We start from the raw sequence: 20,391 nt of genomic DNA, 5'->3' as shown, positions 1-20,391 counted from the left end.
TGGTTGGAAAGAAAAAACCAGTTCCCTCAAAACTGAAACATTATGAGAATTCAATTTTTTTCTAAGAATTACCAAGAAAATCCACTCACTTGATAAATTGTGGTAAAATTGGCCATTTAGTGAGTGTAGGAGGTGTTAGTCTGTTGTTAGATGTGAAATACAAAATGATCTTGGGAGATAATCCAGACTTTCAAAATCCTACATTGACTCTTCTGTGTTACCACTTGGGAATCTGCAAGCATAATTTGTTCTTGAATTGTTCCTGCTCACTGTTGCTGCTCCCTAGAACTTAATGGCTTTCCCTCATCTCTTTAGAGCTCGAACCAGAAGTCAAATCTCCAACAGCTGATAAAAACAGCAGCAAGGCTATCTGTAAGTAATCCTGAATGTACAACTCGGGGTGTAAAAACTGAAAAACTTTATATGTGCTTTGATTCCACAGCTTTCCCTCTGAAAACAGTCCCCAGGTAGTCTGTACTACACCCAGTATTGCAGTAATTTTTGGTCATGATTTGTTTTACGTGGTGAGGAGGAAAAAACCTTATTCCAAATCTTGTAACAACTTTTGTATCACATCTTAGGGACTCTGGTTTCCATACATGACTCCAATCTATTTTCCTGACCTTAGGGCCTCTCTGGCTTGCTGTTTTAATTTATCACTATTGAAGGAATAGAATGAGGTAGTTTCCTTCCCTCCCCTTCTAGCTGGAAGTGTCATTGGCTGACTGTGGCTCCACAATACCCAAAATGTGAGCGTTTTTGCCAGAATGCTGTTGGAAAGGAGTGGGAAAGAGTGCTCAGTTCTCTCTTTGCCTCCCACTGTCTCTTCCAGGGTAGTTGTTCTCCACGATGCTTTATTGAACATTTGGGATGGCTGAGGCTGTTACCTCTCCCTGCCTCCAGCCCCTCTGCTTGTGTTGCCATTAGCAAACTAACAAAATGTCATTTCATGGGGGTTTTGTTTGGGTTTTTTTGTTGGTTTTTCTCCTTTTTGAGAAGGGTTCAGTAACTTTCCACATCTTTGCAGTCGATCCTGTAAACGCAGCTCCCACCACTTCGACCCGGGTGTTCTATATCAGTGTGGGCGTGTGCTGTGCTGTAATATTCCTGGTGGCAATAATCCTGGCTGTCTTGCACCTCCACAGCATGAAAAGGATAGAGTTGGATGACAGGTATGTGTTCAAGCTTTCCCACTGTGGCTTTGGGACATATTTACTCAGATTTGTGGGAGTTTGGTCTCAAAATGAGCACTCTGTGTTAGTTTGCAATTCCTGCTCTTGATGGCAAGCTGTAGCAGATACTGCCTGTGTGGGGTTGTGGTGAGAGCTGTGCTGCAGAAAGGCAGCAGTTGCAGGTGCTCTGCTGTTTATGAGGTGGAAGGGTTGTTCAGGTTTTGCCAGAATATTTCTATGGAGTGGGAAGATTCAGACAGAATCAGATCTGCAGGGATTGTCAGGATTGAAGAAAAATTGACGTGGGTGCACTGGAAAGGCAGGGTGAGAGAGCTGGAGATGTTCATACTGGAGAAGGCTTCAGGGAGACCTTAGAGCCCCTTTCAGTGCCTAAGGGGGCTCCTGGACAAGAGCCTGGAATGCCAAGACAAGGGGGAATGGCTTATCACTGCCAGAGAGTTTATACCTTTATTTTACCTTAGATGGGATGTTGGTAAGAAATTCTTCCCTGTGAGGGAGGTGAGGCCCTGGCACAGGGTGCCCAGAGAAGCTGTGGCTGTCCCATTCCTGAAAGTGTTCCAGGCCAGGTTGGACAGAGCTTGGAGCAACTTGGGCTAGTGGAAGGTCCCTGCCCATAGCAGGGCGGTGGAACAGGATGGGCTTTAAGGTCCCTTCCCACCCAGCCCATTCCATGATATGTGATTGAATGAAAACATTTGGTTTTTACTGACATCTGCAGGAGACTGGATTTCAGTTTTCCCTACTTTGATAGATTTTCCAGTATTCGCTTTGGCCTTAGGGTACAGTCTGAGCATTCCAACTGCTTGGTTATAAAACTGGCAATGTTGGCCTCTCCCAAGTATATTTCCAATCCGGAAAAACCGTAGCACATGCATGGAAAAGGGACTTGTAACACGAGTCCAAGGGCATTGGAGTGGGGATTAAACACCGAGGAGAAGGAAGGCTGGAAAAGCAGGTGGACTGAGGCTGTGTGAAAAGCCTGCATCAGATACAACTGTTCAGGAGCAGGCAGTGTGAAACTGGATCCTTTGGAAAGTCAGCCTGTGGGTGGTCACCCCTGTGAAAGGATAGCTTGAACTAAAGGATGTCTTGAACTGCTGCTGTGCTGCCTGTGGCTTCATGGAGTAGCTTTATCTTTTCATCCTCCTCTTTATCCATTCATCTGTTCTTTTCAGTTTTCTCCCTGCCATCCCTCCCCTGGTGTCCCAAGCCCATGTGGCTTCCATGGTGCCACTGCGTTGAGTTGTGGTTTCTCAGCTGATTGTAACTAAAGGAACTTGTCAGCCTCTCTCAATTTTTTTGTGCCTGATTGTCTGATTGAGGGGTCTTAATCAGCTGAAGATGTTAAAGGATGCGCAGTTTGCATTAATTCAGAAGGGAAAATAATTACATGTATAGTGTGGGATAGTGTCATCCATGAGGTATTGAGGTGTCTAGCCCAGCAGAGTGATCAGATAACCTTCCATCTACTCCATTGCACTGGATTTCTGTGGAGATAAAGCTAAAAATCCAAGTCCTTTGTGTTTTGCAAGTGTTAATAATTTGCTCTGAATCACTATATATGCTACTGATAAATTCAGGGGGCTTTCCCTGTCCATGGAAGAGGATTGGAACGAGATAATCTTCAAGGTCCCTTCCAACCCAGACCATTGTGTAATTTTATGAAGTTTGTGCAGCTCCTGGGGTTTAGCTTTTCAAACGTCATGTGATGACTTGTTTTTTGAGCCTGAAGGTGCCTGGCCTGGCAGAGCTGTGGATGAGCTGCTGTGTAAAAGCTGTTCCTTAGGCAGTGCCAGAGCAAAGCTGTAACAGAAGCAAAATGTGCCTCAAAATCAGGAGATGTGGGGTGTGTTTTGAACAAACTCACTGAGGGAAGCAAGAACTTCTGATTGGGTTGTGAATGATAATCTCAAACTGTTTCTGTAAAAGGTTCCTGAATGGAATATGACAATGTCATTAGGGTTAACGACCTCCCAGGAGCAACAGAGCCTGGAAAATCCACTGGTGCTCTTAATTTCAACCCCCAGAACTAAATAAAATTGAGGAGGGTTGTTAACTGGGAGCTTAAGCCAGGCAGCCAAGTTTACAGGCTGTACATGGATTATTTAGAAATATTGTATTGGAAGTCCACAGAAATGCTGCAGACCTCGGAGCAAAGGCACTGGAAAAGTGCCAAGGAAAGCTGGCATGGCTTAACAGCAGGATAATGGGAGCCATTAAAGCACGAAGGCATCATTCAAATAGCTGACAGAATATGCAAGCAAGGAAGCTCAGGAAGCGAGTTAAACCTAAAAACCAGAATGAAGCCAACCCAAAAGGGATTTTTTCAGTCTTACAACAGGCATTAAAAGAATAATTCCTTCCTCACACTTGCCTCCAGCCAAAGGAATCCACAGGGCTAGTGGGTGATCAGGTTACAAGAAGAAAAGGAAATGCAAGTTGGGCCTTGGTGTTTGATGTTGTGACCATGCCAAGACTCTCCTTCCTGGGCAGCTCGCTGCAGAGTGGATCACACTGAAATAGTTTGTGGATGCAATAGTGGAAACAGTTTAAATAAGCTGTGATAAGTTGCCAGCACCAAAGAATATTCATTCAAAAACTCTGAAGGAAGTTAAAGGGGAGGAGTTAGACCAGTGTCTGTGGCTTTTAGACTCGTGCTAAATGCTGTGCTGGAACCCTGCAAGACAGGGAATGTGGGAATAACTGTAAAAAAAAGGGTTCCAGGGAGAGATTGAGTCCAGCTATAAATGAGTAAGTTTGTATTGTGAGATTCAGTAGATTCTGTTCCAAAGAAAAAATTTAGTGTGTTGTACCTATGGTAGTGGTATAATGGGGAAGAGTGGACTTGGATTTCTGGTTTATAAAGGAAGCCTGGCTATAAAGGTAGCAGTGGGCCTAGAGGGCATCACCAGCAGTGTCTGACAATCCTACAGAGGTGGCTGGCACTGCTTGGTCAGTGTTCAGCAGCAGCCCAAGAAACCTTAAACGCTGATTATTTGGCAAAGCAGGGGCAGGCAAACCACTTTGCTCTTTGTCCTCCCAATACAGTCAGTAGTGGAGAAGCTTTGAGGTTGGTTTAAAGGGAGGGACATTTGTGTGTTTTGGGAGGGGGATAATATCAAAAAAGCTTCCAGACCTGCCATCTGACCTGCTAACAAGGTTTTGGTCCATTACAGCTGCAACAGCCCTTTTTGTAGGGTTTTGACTGTGAAAGTAAGTCAGAAGTCAGCCTGCTGTGGTTTAGGCTGTGGTTTACCTGTTTCATGGATACTCTGTGGACCCCCTGTCCTTCTGCCCAAGGAAAGCATCTCAAAAAGCACATTTTAGGTGATGCTGGAAGGGGCAACAGGTACTCTTAGGGAGGGGAGTGACAAAGTAGGGTAGAGCAGTTTGGGCTGTAAAATAGAGCCCTTGTCTGACATCAGTGCCATGAGAGAAATGTGTGCAAATCCTCCCTGGAGTATAATAGTTGTTCTTGGTATGACAGGATGGTTCTGGCAAGGAATGTTTTGTCCCTTTGTTTATTCAAAAGTGGGGAGAAGTACTAGCAGATAGAGAAAATTCTGGGTAGCAAATAGAAGGAAGCTGTTCATGCTTAGTGCCAAGATTTTTGAGTTACGTGAAATACATTTTCATGTGTGAGAGACTTCAAAACCTCTGCTCTTTCAAAGTCTTGCCTGGAAAATTTCCTGGTTTTGACCTCAACAAGTTAATTTGGAATGTGTTGGAGTGGCAGGCAGTGATGTTGATGTGCATCTTTGTTTCCCCACAGCATCAGTGACAGCAGCAGCTCACAGGGGCTGTCACAGCCCTCCACGCAGACGACGCAGTACCTGCGAGCTGACACGCCCAACAATGCCACACCAGTAACCAGTAAGTGTTAATCTAAGCACAGACAATCCTGCCACGCTGCTTCGCTGCCAAGTGCAAGAGAAGAACATGAATAATTGTCTGGCTCTGTCACTTTGCCTCTTGAATTCACACAGTGTGTGTGGGTTTTATTCAGCCACACCATAGTCAGGAATGAGTTCAGGGGCATGTGAGTGGTCATATGAGTATGAGCATGTTTGTCCCTTGGGTTGTTCTCCCTGCACCCAGAGCAGTCAGCCAGCCAGACTTCACCAGTAGCTGTGAAGCATCTGTGTTTTAACACTGGGAAGAGCATGCCTCGTGCAGTCCAAGCAGAGGAGAGAGAGAGAGCAGGATGTATCCACCCAGCCCTGGGATCAGTTGCTAAAGCAGGTGATGCTGAGTACATGAATCCTGATGTTGTTTTATTCTTGTCATCTCCTGTTGCTTACAGCTTTGCTTGAAATGATATAAAATCGCTGAAGAGAGCAGTCAGTGGACAGGAAGGGTGGCAGCAGTGTCTCTTACCTGCTTTGGGACACCCCCAGTAGCAATGGAAATGGTGAATATTAGGAGAAGAAGAGAAAAGGTTGGATGTGTGAAAAAAGCAGGATTGACATTCTTGGTCATCTCACAGTTGCATAATTTTGTTTTCAGTAAAATTTAAATTTGGAAGAAAGTGTTTTCAGAGTAATTCTCAAGATTTCTCTTATAATTCATGCACGTGTACAAAAATATTCTGGCCTTTCTGTCTCTGCTGGTGTATCCAGATGTTTGGAGTAGCCAGAAGAGGGCACTGGTAGTTTGTTAATGTCCTGCTGGGGTAAGGCATCTTCCCAGCTCCAAGTTTTCCAGCAGTCTATTTCCTCCTCCTGAGGGCAGTGCAGTGTTGATTGCCATCAATACAGGAGTTTCCTTTACCTAGAGTTAATAATGAAACTTGTTTGCATGACACTACAGAGAATTCCTTTGTGATTTCTTTCCCTACAGATGATTATTGTGGTTTTGGTCACTAAATACTGTAATCTTTTTTAAATGAATATGTAATATATTTAAGATTGTGCTGCTCCATGGTGTGTGGAGCTGTAGGTGTCAGAGGTGAAGCTCTTTCCCTGTTCTCATTCCAAGGGTGTTTATGTTGGATTGTTTGGCTCTGCTGGCTCCTCAGGTTATCCCACATTACGGATAGAGAAGAATGATCTGAAAAGTGTCACTCTCATGGAGGCCAAAGCTAAAGTGAAGGACATAGCCATCTCCAGGGAGAGGATCACCCTCAAAGACGTGCTCCAGGAAGGTATTTACAGCACTCAGACACTTCATTCCTATAACATGGTGTAGATATATAAATACAAATATATAAATATTTATTTACAGGTTTTTCTGAAATCATTCACTGGTGATGTTTCTGATCTTCGTAGCTTTGGTGGAGGGGAGGAATGATGACTTATGTTTGCATTTGGGGTGTGGGGGGTGGGGAAAGCAACTTCCAGAATTCATTCGGATGGGGGAGCAACCAGGCATGCTCAGTAAATCATTCAGCTTGTCTGTCTTAATAACCTGCTCCCTGAAATGAAGGGTGGCTGAGGAGAGAGGTAATCAGTCAGGGCTCTTAGTGCCAAGGTAATTCACTACTGGGAGTTCCTACAGGAGAGCTGCTCTGAGCAACATGGAAATCAAAGCAAAACCAGCCCAATGCCCAGGAAAACTTCAGTTGTCCAAATTTGGTGTCTCAGTTTGATAACTGATTTGGAAATCTAATCAGCAGATGCAACATTTACAACTCTGGTATAAAAGATTCAGAGATTACCTGATTGTTTTCATGGAATATCCTGAGTTGGAAGGACCCACAAGGATCATCTAGTTCCTGAATTGTTCACTCTTTGTTTAATGTGAACTTTAAAAGTGTTCATGCACAACATGAATTGATTCTTGTTGATACTGAATTTGAAAAATAGGCTTAAATATTTTGTTTTCTTTGTCGTTCACCGATTTACTGCTGCAATTTCAAATCTGTTCCCTGAGAAATCAAACTTCCTGAAGCTGGAGATTAGAGCTAATCATCCTTTGGAGGCAGAATGCATTGTGTTAGTCTGAGCAGCAGTGGAGGATGTTCCCATTCTCATTATGTGTGTGCTCTGAGCCTCTTAGAAGGCAGCTGTGTGCTCACTTAAAGTGTGGGCTCTGCAAAAACCTTCCTTGTGGGGGATGTGCTTCATGTTCCTCTGGGCTGCCTGGAGCTGGGATGTTGGGAGTCATCCATGACTAGAAGTGACTCAGTGCCCCAGCAACGCTTTCAGATGTTTGGTGGCAGAGCTGCCCTGTTCTGCCAGATGAGGCATAAGGAGCTGTTGAATGCAGCTTGGACCCAGTTAATCCTGAGATTTCGTTTCTTAGCCTCCAGCTGTTAATTTGAGTCAGAACCTTCAAAAGTTAATCACAGAGTCATTAAGGTTAGAAAAGCCCTTTAAGGTCATTGAGTCCAAACACTCCCCCAGCACTGCCAGTTTGACCCATGTTCCCAAGTGCCACATCCACATATCAGAGGACTTAGAAGACCTGACCAGTTTTTGTTCAGAATTGTAGTGGTGTTGAGTCTCTGCCACTAAAGAGCAAAAGAGCTTCAGAGGGGAAGAAGGGAATAAAGTAAATGCATGCGTGGAACTTTTTTACTGGTCTTGGCCACAGGTTCATTATAAACTTCACATCACTTCCATAGCTTCATATCGCTTCCATCTTCACCTGCTTTAACATTTTGGAAATACATATTTGGGCACTTTCTCAAAGTCTTCAAGAACCAAGACAGGAGGATTTTACTTGCTGTTAAGTAATTCATGGTGGTGTGATTGCCTGAGAGTCTACCGAGTTCAGCTGCTGCTTAGTGAGACTGAAGACTTTGTCATGCAGGGTTCCCTTGCAGCCCCAGGTGACAGAAGTGTTGCACTGCCCCTGTTTAAGGTATTTAGAAACAAATAAAGACCTGTATTTCGTACTATAAAAGGTCTTTCAACCTAGTCAGGCAGGAGGAATCCCTGGGAAGGGGCTGTAGTCTGGAGTAGACTGTGTGGAGACGATGCACACCTTGGTGCAGAAAAGTGTTGCCAAGCTGAGCAGTAAAAATCAATTAATTCTCTGTGTGTTACCAGTTGTTCTCAGCCCAGCTCCTCAGAGTTGCTCCTCTTCCTGCAGTAGCATCAGTAACATCCTGTGAGTGGAAACATGCTGGAGAGTCTGAAAGACCCCCCCCAAACAAACCCAGCATTTTCCACTTGAGGTGAAACTTGTGAATAATGTGACATTGGCTATTTCAAAGTGTTCTGTGTGCTGGCTGGTCAGAATTGCTGTTTCCTTGTGAAGGTTTCCAAAAAAACTTGGTCCTTGTGAGAGGTGCCTTGGCTTAGAATTACAGACTGGGTGGGTGAGAAAAGGGAGCCTGGAGTTCTTAGTGCAGGGAGTTGACTGCAGTGCCACAAATAAACCATCATCATATTGATATTTAATTTCACTGGGCTCTGCTGCTATCACTAGTTCACTCTCAGGCTTGTGCCCTTAATTTTTATTTATGTAAAACTTCAGCATTTACTGCCTGTAGTTATGAATCCCCCTCATGCTAGAGAGAGGTTTGCTTTTCTCTTGGTGCCTTTATAGGGTTTAGAGACACTTTAACTGCAGGTGTTCCTCGCTTTCTGCTGTGAAAGGTACTGTTTGCTTAAGATACTCCTAATGTTATCAGTGTTTCTTAACCATACATTACTAACTGGATGTTCTGTTCCTAGGCACCTTTGGGCGCATTTTCCATGGAATTCTAATAGAAGAAAAAGACCCCAGTAAAGAGAAACAAGTTTTTGTCAAAACTGTTAAAGGTATGTTGGTATAAAGGAGCAAGTTTGTATGCAGATATTTGAATTGTGCTGCAGGCTGAGGGTGCCAAACCTGGCTTTACAACAAGCCCCCTTCTCTCCAAAATACACATATGATGAAAAGCAAAAGCAATTTGGATGCTTCCTTCAGCCACAGAGAACAGCAATCTTATATGGAAGAAAAATGCATGTGTTCTTCACCAGTGCCTTCAGTCACTGCCCTTGAATACTTTTGTTTATTATTCTTCGAAATAAAAATTTTTTTTTTTTCCCCAGCATGTCATTGTCTTCCCAGTCACAGCCTTGTCCCTTGAAACTTGCTGAAAAACACCTGAAATGCATCTTAAAGATCTTTTTAAAATGCATGACTGTACAAAAGACAGGGCATAGTTTCTGCCCTCCTTAAGCTTTGCAACTGAAGCGTGAGAATTGGCATTTAGAACTGAATTTATCCAAATACAGCACCTGTGTTCAGGAGACATCTTGTTGGAGTGATTCAGATGGGGATAGGTAGACTAAAGGAACAAGGTAGGTGTAGATGAAAATACTGGAAAATGTCCTACATGTCTGTCACATGTATCCTATGTGTATATTACATTTTCCTAAGTGTATCCCTATGTTACATGTATCCTACATCTATCCCTTCCTCTGCAATCATCACTAGTTCGCTGGTAGCACACAAGATTTTGCCAATTCCCAGTGCAGTGGTTGTCTCACCTCTTATTTTTGTCATTTCAGTCTTGTTGCCTTTGGTTTTCCATTTCACAACTTCTTTAATTCTTTCTTGCAAAAAAAAAAAAAAAGCATCTGTAAGAATTTCAACTCATTCTACTTTTTTTTTTTTTTTTTTTTTTTTTTTTGCCTGGCAATTGATTTTTGAAGGTACTGATTGGGAAATGATGAAGCTGCTGAATTTTGTTGTTGAATCTTTCTGCTACCTATTTATTCTCTGCTACCTTTAAGAAAAATACCTTACTTAAAGAAAGCAGCAACCTTGGGTCTGTTTCTGACACAATCAGATGCTTGTGGTGCTCTTTTCTCTCACATGACAGAGAATTCATGGAACAAATCATGGAATAGTTTGGGGTGGGGGGGAGCTTAAAGCTCCACCCCTGCCATGAGCAGGGACACTTCCACTAGCCCAGATTGCTCCAAGCTCTGTCCAGCCTGGCCTGGAACACTTCCAGGGATGGGACAGCCACAGCTTCTCTGGGCAACCTGAGCCAGAGCTCCACCACCCTCACAGGGAAGAATTTCTCCCCAATATCCCATCTAATCCTGCTCTCCAGCAGCTTAAAACTTATCCTGTCCCTCCATCCCTTATCCCAAGTCCCTCTCCAGATCTTCTGGAGCCCCTGTAGGCACTGGAAGGGGATCTAAGTTCTCCCTGGAGCCTTCTCTTCTGCAGGTGAACAGCCCCAGCACTCCCAGCATGGTTTCTCTTATTTAAAAACCAAAAAAAATATGCTTCTTTCCAGTATTTTGGGAACATTTTCTGAATTCTGGCTTCTTCTGTTCGCTTTCCCTGCCAAACAGTTCTGTCTCTTTTTTTTTTCTTGGCTGTTATTTAATATAGTTCTCAAAAACTTAGCCCTTGGCACATGAGCTACTTTTTATAGCATTGGATTAAACAACATAACAACATTTGTCAAAAGTGATCTTAATTTAGCTGCCTCCCATGACCTCTTACTAAATTGCTTTCCCAAAATGGGACTTCAGAGCACTCCCAAATTCCTAATTCTCCCTTACAGTGCTTCGTGCCTGTAACACAGCAGTGTCCTACAGGGAAAATAAAGCTCTTCCCTTTGCAGGGAAGGATTCACAGTTCAGCAGTGAACTGGAGCATGGTCTTCAGGGAGTGATGGCATTCATAGGATCACTGTAGAGAATTTCCCAGCATTAAAAAGGATCTGTATGTAAAAAGTGTAGAATAGGTTTTGCTGATACTTGGGCTTAGGCAGCAGAAGTTTGCAAACATGTAACATCCCCTCTCCTCACAGCAGCTTCATTTTCACACCCTGGCTGTGATTGCTGTATGTGCAGCTGGGACATGTAATGAGTTGGGAATTTGATCTGGTTGGAAGAAAAAACCTGCAAAAATTCTCATGTAATCACAGTTTTTCCTTGATCTCACTCAGTGTGGCCACACACACACTGCTGTTCTGGCACGAGCAGGAGCAGGGCAGGACCATAAAAGCTTGATGGGTATAAGAACCATTAAACTGACTTAAGTATCTCTTTGCCGAAGGCAGTAAAGCCTGAGGGTCATGGAAAATAGACGAGGAATAAAAATAAAGGCTTTGTCTGTGGAGTTAAATTATCCCTTCCAAGTACGAGCTGCTCCAGAACTGTCTTGTTTTACCCAGAGGTGCACTCTGAAAGTGATAAAATGAAGTCCAGTGTTACCCGAAATGTCAGGAAACAATGAGGAGGGAGGGTAGAGTGTTCCAGATCTTTAAAAAATGTGAGCTGAAGTTCTTTTAGTAGGTACCATGAGGAATAATAACTTCCTTGAGAGGAAAAAACACCTCTTTTTTTCTCACCAGGATCAGAGCTTGAGAAACTGAAGACACTGTTCTGACATTAGGAGAGTTGTTATGGCTTTAAACCTGGAATTTCAAGAGAATCATAGAATTCCAGAATGATTTGGGTTGGAAGGGACCTTAAAGACATCCACTCCCACCCCTGCCATGAGCAGGGACACCTTCCATGGACCAGGTTGCTCCAAGCCCCATCCAGCCTGGCCTGGGATACTTCTGTGGATGAGGCAGCCACAGTATCTCCAGACAACCTGTGCCAGTGTCTGACCTCACAGGGAAGAGTAAATAAATAATTTTTTAAAAGTTGTCTTCCTTATGTCAAACGTAAATCTACCCTTTTCCCATTTAAAACTGTTGCCCCTTGTCCTGTCCCTGCAAGCTGTGATGAAAATACATGAAGAAAAGTTGTGCCCTAAGTGCCTGTTACAATGGATGTCTCCCTCCTTCAGCTGTCAGTGTATTACAGCATCAATACCCTTTCAAGAGGGGCTATTTCCAATAATGTGGACAGAGGGAATGTGCTGTCAGTTTTCTCATTTCCTGTGCTGGGGAAGGTAAATTTTGTGGCTGTTGAGCTCATCAGGCAATACTTATATCTGTGGGTATTTCCTGCCCTGGAGGGAGAGTGATTGCAGCCTTGTCAGTTTGTCTCTTCCCTGTATTTTTTCCCCATGATAGATCCCCATGATCCCAAAGGATCAAAAGCACAGGTAGTTGACTGCAGTAATTGTAGCAGCTCTTCCCACTTTCCTTCTCCAATGTTTTCCAGAGCTCTACTGAGATGCAGAGCATTGCTATAAGCCAGGAGAGTGCTCAGTGAAAACAGGATCCCTGGATTTCTCTGAACATTGTACTTGTTCCCCTTCTGAAGTGATCTGCTCCTAAAGGAGTCAGTAATACATGAAAACCAAGAGAGCCTGGACCTGCCTGAGAGGTGGAAGAGCCCATCCAGAGAGTTTCCTGGGATATTCTGTATTCCCTGTTGTCTCAAGCTGGAGCAGATTAGGTCAGACTCTCAAAAAGCAAGTTTGAACCTGATTAAGCAATATCAGTGCAGGGGTTGAATAGTTTGGAGTGTGCTTGTTCAGCATGATCTGACTGGTTTCTTGTCTGCTGCACAATTTGGGGTCTTTCATTTGAACACTTGATGAAGTTCTTGAAGTACTTTTGAAGTGATTCAGTGATTACTTGTTCTGTAGCTCTTAAATTGATGGGAAAAAATTGATAAAAAGTTGGAGATACTTCTCTTGAAGTCTCAACACCACATCTCTTACAAAGACAGGCTGAAGGAGGATTCATCCCTGGGTTTCACTCCAGATCCTTAAAGGAGTTTTTTCTTTAATGGAACTTCAGTTCACTACAGAGAGAAAGTTGTAACATGCCCATGGCAGTGACAAAGTTTTTACATGCATGTTCATGAAATAGATGAGTTTATAAGTTTTTTTTAATGCTGTATCATCTGTGTCTGGGTGCCTGAGCCTTCTGATATGTGCAGTGCCTCGTGCCAGAGCTTAAAAGGAAAATGCATCTCTCTTGGCGTTCAGGAAACTCTAATAACTTCAGACTACAACGATCCCACGTTCTGGGGAAAAGTTGGGACTTGTTCAGACTGTCCTACATCCTTCATGTTGGCCATACAGTTTCTGTGTTTTCTGCACTTTTTATTTCCACTCTGTTCATTTGCTAGGCAAGTGCTCAACGTCATAGTTACTTTCACACTTAGACATTTCATTGGAAAATTTGCCTTCATTCTGTCTTCAAACAGACACTGATGAAGATTGAGGATGTGTGTCATTGCTAGCAAGAACAAGGATATGTTATCTAGAATATTTGGGATTTTGGAATCTTTGGATCAACACATCCTGACTAAGTTCTTAGTTAGAAAGATGAGACTTTGCTGGCATTTGCTTTCTTTGATGTGTTTTTTGTTTTACAGAAAAACTCTGTTATGAGGGTGTAATGCTTCACTTTCCAGTCAGCAGTTTCCAATCCCTCTCAGTTTTGGAAGGGTCTCTGATGGCATGTTTCTCCAAGCAGGCGTTTCATCTCTTACCAGGGTTTAATAGATCCCTTCAGCCTTTCTGGGGAATCTTAAATCATTAAAAAAAACACACAAGTTTCACCTTTGATTTAAAGAACACATTGTTTAATGGTGCTTTTCCTGTGAAGGAGAAAATGCTTAACAAAACAAATGGAATTGTATTATTCCAGGAACATATGAAGTGAGGGTGAGCTGTGCAGAGCCCTGACTCATTTAGGATGTTCTGGCCAAGGTACACTTTTGGTAAAAACAACCCAGTGTGCTGTTCAAGATAACCCGGCTGCTCCCATTTCATGTTCTAACCACTTAACATTTTTCTGATGTACAAGGAAGGAGTGTTTGGAAACAAACCACCCGTGGAAAGCACTGGGAAAAAAAGTCGGTGTTGACAAAGGTCAGCTCTTTAAACTATATTGTTTTACCAACTTTTAACAAAGCTTTGAGTTCTGTCATCTTAGGTGACTAAAAGACTTTCAGCATTCTTGGCTATCTCTGACATTTTACTGTTTAGATTTTTTAAAAATTTATTGCTGGTCTAGTTAAGAGGAGATGTCCCATCCCTGGAAGTGTTCAGGCCAGGTTGGACAGGGCTTGGAACATCATGGTCTAGTGTGAGGTGTCCCTGCCCATGGCAGGAGGTGGAGTGAGATGAGCTTTAAGGTCCCTTCCAACCCAAACCATTGCAAGATTGGTGACCCTATAGAACTTCATGCAGTTGAGAAGTGTAGGAATAGAAATCCTGAGAAATCAGGCTGTGCCAAACAGAAAAAAGCAATGAGCACATTTAGGGGATTTGTCACAGAGCTGCTTGTCCACACTTAACCAAGGTGAAGGTTTCTTGTTTACACTAAACAGATACCAGAACTTGGAGCATCCACAGTTGTTCTCAAGCAGTCATCTTTAAATTGATGAAATTTGCTGTTCTGGGCAGTTCATTCTTAAAAGCACAGCCTTGTGAAAATAGTTCTGAGTTTAAGTTCATACTTTAAACATACAGTATTTGAACTAATTGTTCAAAAGTATTTAAGCTTCCAAAATCAGAGTGCAGGATCCTGTTTCTGAAGAATATAGTTTATGCCAAAAAAATAAATCAAGAGTTACTGCTCATCTGAGCTAAATTCTTGAGTGTCTTTATAAAGGATGATACTTGAATTTAAAGAAATCAGGATAAGTAGCAAATTTCTCAATATCACCCTAAAAATGCACTTGATTTGTCATTTAATCCTAGATCTTTAAGAGAATACCCTGAGACACCTAAAGCAGTAAATTATGCTTCAGAAAATACCAAGGGGATGATTTCCAAAATGTTGTACTACATCATTTAAAGATACTCACCTGCAGGACACTTCAATTTACATACAGTTAAAATCTCTGCTTGTACATCAGTTTAATTATGTGCTGCCCCTTGTCCTTTGGACCATGACATCTGTCATGTCTCTCTTTCCCAGTTTCACTTTGCATTTACTTAACACTTCTGGGTTCATTTTGAGTTAAATGGATTATTGACCAAAGAGCCTTTTACTTTCTCCTCTTACTGCTGCTTCTTGGATTCTGGTGTTACTGTTACACAGGGAACTAAGACTGTCCCCAAATCCTGCTTTTCTCTGCCCTTTCCTGTGCTTTAAAACTGCATGTGCATTTGTAATGTAGGAAAATCAGAACAGCATTCCCTATTTTAGCAGTGTCTTGTTGACTCAGTCCCAGGATTTATTAAAATTAGGCTTGATTTTGTCAGTGTGAGCTGGCTTGCTTTGCAGAATAAACTCATGTGGTTGATACTTGATGCCTGGATACCAGGACTGGAAGAGAAATCCTGCTCTCTGGAAATGTTGCCAGGACTAAGTGCAGTGTCCCATGCTGTAACCTCCTCCTGCTGTGGTTTAGTGTGCATGTCTTAACCTTTACAGGAGAGTGGAATTCTGTAGGATGCAGGGCTGCCTTGGAAAGCAGGGGGACGTTGATTTATAGAAGAGATGACCTGAACACCTCCTGCAGCTCCAAGCTGCAAACAGGAGCACAGTGTGCTGTGCTCAGTCCATGGCAGGAGGAATCATCGGATGCTCCACTGGCTCCACCTGGCCCTGTCTGACTCCCGGGGCCTTGAAATTTTAAAGCTGAAATATTTTTTATATGTACTTTCTGCCTATGAAAAAGCAGGTTTGATCATGACTTCTTGCATTCCTTCAGCATCCTTCTAGTGAAGGAAAGTTGTGAAAGTTACCTGCTAGGAGCATTAAAAATGTCCTATGCAACAGATGTGAGCACGGGCATTGAATTTCTTCCAAAGACTCGTGTAGAAGGGTTAAAGCAATACTCAGGCATGCATTCTCTTTGAACTGGGGTGGAATTCTGCCTTGGGAGCAGTTTTACCTAATTAATTGCCACGCAGAAACAGCAGTAATTAACAAGGATGTGTTGATACTTGGGACCATTTATCACCTGGAGCTGCTCTAGGCCTGCACTCTCAGTTCCTGTGGCCACACTCTGTGACCACTGTGCCTGCCTCTGTGCCTGTCACCCTTAAATAACTGGAGCCTGTGTGCTTTGTCATGGGATATTTGGCAAAGTTCTTAAGGCTGAAAAATAATAAAGGCAATAGAAGGTGAAAAAATCAGGTATGTAGGAAATGGGCTGTGTGTGATGTGGGGGAGTATTACCTTGCAGTATGAAACAGGAGGAAGTTCATAGGGGAACAAGCCATTACAAATAGTCCAAAGATGAGAAAAGCTGCAGGTAAAACATCTTAAATATTGCTGTTGGAAACATTCATCAGAAGCCTTGGAGCTCCTGGCTGTAGCATTTGCAGAGCTGCTTCTGACAGGAGTGCTGAGAGAATCTACTGTTACTACTTGTAGCAGGCTGTGAGAGGGTTCAAATATGACGCAGTTCAGTTTTGAAACCTGTGGTTACATGGATTTTCAGGTTCTGCTTTGTCTTCTGAAGAAACAATTTCAGTGACCATTCTACAGTCAGAAGTCTTTTAAATTGTAGTGCTGCCTGAGAGGGGATTGTGGTGAGGTGGGTGTCAGTCTGTTCTCCCAGGGAACAATGGACAGGACAAGAAGGAATTGCCTCAAGTTTGCCCCAGGGGAAGTTTTGGGTGGATATTAGGGAAAACTTCTTCCCAGAAAGGGCTGTTGAGCCCTGGCACAGCTGCCCAGGGCAATGGTGGAGTCCCCATCCCTGGAGGGATTTAACAGACGTGTGGATGTGGCACATGAGGACATGGCTTAGGAGTGGCTTTGGCAGCACTGGGGAAATGACTGGACTTGATGATCTTGGAGGGCTTTTCCAGCCTAAAGAATTCTGTGATCTACTTAAGCTGTGCTTTGCTATTTTGAGGTTCTGGGAGGTCTGACTTAAAAAGTGACTCATAAAAGCGTGCAGCTCATCCAGGTAATTGCCACTTTTTATCCCTGCTACGTCCTTTGGGGTGTGGAGTGACTTTTCCTGGTGAAGCAGAGCCTGGTGCCCTGCAGCTGATGAGTACCTGGTCTCAGAGCAGGTAATTTCCTTCAATTTAGTGTCATCACAGAACTTCCCCGAGATCTTTTCACTTGATGATTCATGTGATCAAGAATGGTAACATACAAAGATTTTTAAATAAATTTTTACAGCTGGATTTTAAGAAGTCAGTAAAAATGGAATAGGTGTTTTTTCTCCCCGTGAACCAGGCAGGGCCCCAGCACATCCCAGCACACAGAGATCAGCCTCTTCTGTAAAATCAGCAGTTCCAGGACCCCCATTGTGCCTGGCTGCATACAAATCCTATGATATCAGGAGATAAACCTGCAGCTCCATCAGAGCTTGGAATCCTGCCTTGTTCTTGCCCTGAGCCTCAGGGCAGGCTTTCACAGCCAGACTTTTGGGTAAAACTAGGGCTTGGAGAGCATCTTGCTTTCTGGACTGCATTTACATCTATCTCAGTCTTGGTTTTAAGCACCTTCTGAAAGTTGGACCTTTTTGGTCCTGAGCATCTGGAATATTACTGGGTGTTAAATACTCTTCTGAACTTACCTGAAGTTGCTGCTTTTTGGTTTCTCAGTTGTTGGTGCATGATCACCTTATGGAAACCTGGCTGCTCCTCATGACTATCCAACTGCAACTCCATTCATGGCTGAGCACTGACATGTTCTTAATCACAAATAATGGTAATACCTCAGTTCAGCTTTTTGCAGGGCTTTGAGGAAGTTTTACAACGAGCCCTTGTTGCCTTGCCCTGGAGCATTCAACTTAAATCAACAGGCTGTTCCTGGTGCCCAAATTTAATAAATGGGAGACTATGACCTCCTCAGTTGTGTCTCCAAGTAGCTGTTATAATGTCAGAGGTTTCTGGCTCTGTGGGAGGCTCTCTCCCCTCTGTAGCTGTGTGGCTGTGCTTGTATCCAACATTTTCACAGATTCAGGGCAGACAAAAGCTGCAAAAGCCCGTGGGCATCCCCTGGGTTTGACAGGATCCTTCCCTTGTTTTGTTTGATAGACTGCACAGACAGCTCTGAGAAGAAAACAAAGTATATGTGCTTAAGTGTAGCACTCAGGGATTGACAGTTTGGGGAATTTGGGGTCATACATTGGCCCAGGCAGGAAGATGAAATCTGTAGGATTCATCTCAGTATGTCCCTGGAAAAACTTCTCTGGGATTGCTCTGACACTCACTGGCTTGGCTCTGGGGCTCTGTTTCTCTTATCCAGACTAGAAATGGTGGGTTTGCTGGATTGGTTTTAAGGATTTTCAGTACAGGATGGTCAGATTCACTAGGCCTTCACAACATAAAGTGTAATATTGCCAAGATCACCTTTGTCCTGGTCTCTGAAGAATGTGTGTATTGGTTGCTCAAGTGGTTATAGTCTACTAAATGTGACAGAGTTTCTTTAACTGGACTTTTTCCTTTGTAACTGATGAAAATGGCCTTAAAAGGCCTGATTGCAGTGGGGACTGTTGTAGTAGCAGTATTTTGGTGTTATTTTCCTCCTTTTGACAAGAATCACTCCAAAAAGTGGTGATTAATATTGTGTTTTGAATTATATCTAGTACAAACTCACAATAATCAAATTGTGTGGTGGTTCTAAATTGGCACTGGTCTCAACTAGGGGAGGATTAGCCTCGAACACTGTTGTTTGTTCTGAGTCTGTTGAATTTGTTGGTGTTGGGTAAGCTTTTTTCCATGTAGAAAACAAGGAAATAATATTGATAAGCAAACACAATACGGATGGTGGGACTGTTTCACAAGATAAGATTTCAGTTTCCGTATATACTTGCCTGGGAGTCAATCATCCTTTTGGGTGCTCAACCACTATAACGTGGGGAGAAAACAGCAAAACGTCACAGTGACCTGCTGGAAAAGGAAAGGCATTGGCAGAAGAGTCACCATGAGGAGATGAATGGGTGCATTGTCCAAACCAGCCTGACTTGTTCTGTAGATTTTAAATCCACTCTTAAACAGTCTCTGATTTAAAGCTTCAAATTATTGCTTGGTGGCTCTTATAATTAAAAGCAAACCAGTTCAGCAAGCACAGGGCCAGAGAGTGTGTGAGGAGTTAATCAGCTTAAACTCACACCCAGGAATCTCTTTCTTCCCTTCATCATTTGCTGGGTGAAGACATTGAGGTCTTTAGGCCCTGTAATTACTGTTTTTACACCTGAAGCTCTCTATAGGTAACCTGCTCCTCTGACTTCTCAGAATCTGCATTTCCACCTCCATTTTTAATACTGGCTTTTAGAATCTTTTTTTTCAGGCTGAGCCCCTTTCCCAGCTCCCTCAGCCTCTCCTGGTGCTCCAGCCCCTTTCCCAGCTCCATTCCCTTCCCTGGAGAAGCTCCAGCCCCTTGATTTCCTTGTAGTGATGGGCCCAAAAGCACTGGCTGATGCATCCCATAATATACCAAAGCCATAATTGTCACTAATTTAGTGGCACCTCTGAGCTTCTTCAGAGTGCTCCCATCACTCTTCACTCAGCCAGAGTCACGATTTCTTTTGCAGGGCTCAGGCTCAGTTAGGAGAGGATATCAGGGCTGCACAGGGAGCAGGATCAGACCTTGGAGGAGGGAGAAGAACAGATGATTTCTTGCCTGTTCTTCCTCCCAGGGCAGTAAAACCTTGGCTTGACTCATCCACAACATGTAAATTCCCCTTAGTGCAGCAAGGAGAGCTCCTTGGGCTGTGCTAGGCTCTCCTGTGCCAGCTCCCTGCCAGAACTAGTCTCAGCACGAGGGAGACACGGAAAATGCTCCCAGGTGTGAGGAGGGTGGGATTGGGAGAGCTCTCGTTGACGTATCCTTAAGCTTCCCTGGAGGTTCTTGCCACTAAAGGGGGAAAAGAACCCCAAATTCACAAATAGTGGTGGGAAAGGGGTTGCAGGCACCACTTGTGCTTCTTCCCAGTGGATGCTCTGATTGCTGTGGGTTACTGGAGTTACCACAGGTGCCTGAATTTTATCTGTCAGCAGTGGTTTTATTTATTTATTCATTTTTAAAGGTGGGGTAGAAAACAGCAAACAGTCCTAAAGTTACCAAGAGTCAAGTGTGTCAAGCAAAGAACAAGGAAATAAGTAAATCTAGACATAAACAGCCTCCAGCCATGTGGCAGTAAACACAACTGTACCTGGAGTGGTAACTCAGCAGTAAAGCAGTGTCCTTGGAGCACATTTGTGCTTGGGAAGCACTTGGCACATCCCACTGCTTCCACAGGCACCGGTCCTGTGCAGGATGAGACCACACTGCCCAGTGCAGCCAGCTTGTGCCTGCCCAGAAGCTGTCAGGAAGTGCAGAACCACAGCCTGTCAGCACCTGGAATGTGCTTGATTTCCTTTCTGAGCTTTATCCCACTCCTTTAAGCAGAAATGAGCCTCAGAACTTGGCCTTGAACTTCGGGGCTTTTTGTAAAGTGCCATTTTAAGAAAGGAGGCAAACAAG

At 43.5% G+C, this 20,391-nt stretch overlaps 1 protein-coding gene across 1 annotated transcript in view; it reads left to right on the top strand.

Moving 5' to 3' along the window:
* Positions 1 to 20,391, top strand: part of RYK (receptor like tyrosine kinase) — a 46,261-nt gene that overhangs the window by 15,715 nt on the left and 10,155 nt on the right. The window contains exons 5-9 of the mRNA XM_086843233.1: positions 316 to 372; positions 1,028 to 1,172; positions 4,966 to 5,066; positions 6,211 to 6,336; positions 8,816 to 8,902. Coding sequence (XP_086699359.1) covers positions 316 to 372; positions 1,028 to 1,172; positions 4,966 to 5,066; positions 6,211 to 6,336; positions 8,816 to 8,902 — 516 coding nt within the window. The remainder of the gene's footprint in view (positions 1 to 315; positions 373 to 1,027; positions 1,173 to 4,965; positions 5,067 to 6,210; positions 6,337 to 8,815; positions 8,903 to 20,391) is intronic.

This window comes from Cyanistes caeruleus, chromosome 10, assembly GCF_971803275.1.
Source record: "Cyanistes caeruleus chromosome 10, bCyaCae1.hap1.1, whole genome shotgun sequence".
Taxonomy (NCBI): domain Eukaryota; kingdom Metazoa; phylum Chordata; class Aves; order Passeriformes; family Paridae; genus Cyanistes; species Cyanistes caeruleus.
The sequence above is the reverse complement of the archived record's forward strand: the minus strand, read 5'-3'. Positions and strand labels throughout refer to the sequence as shown.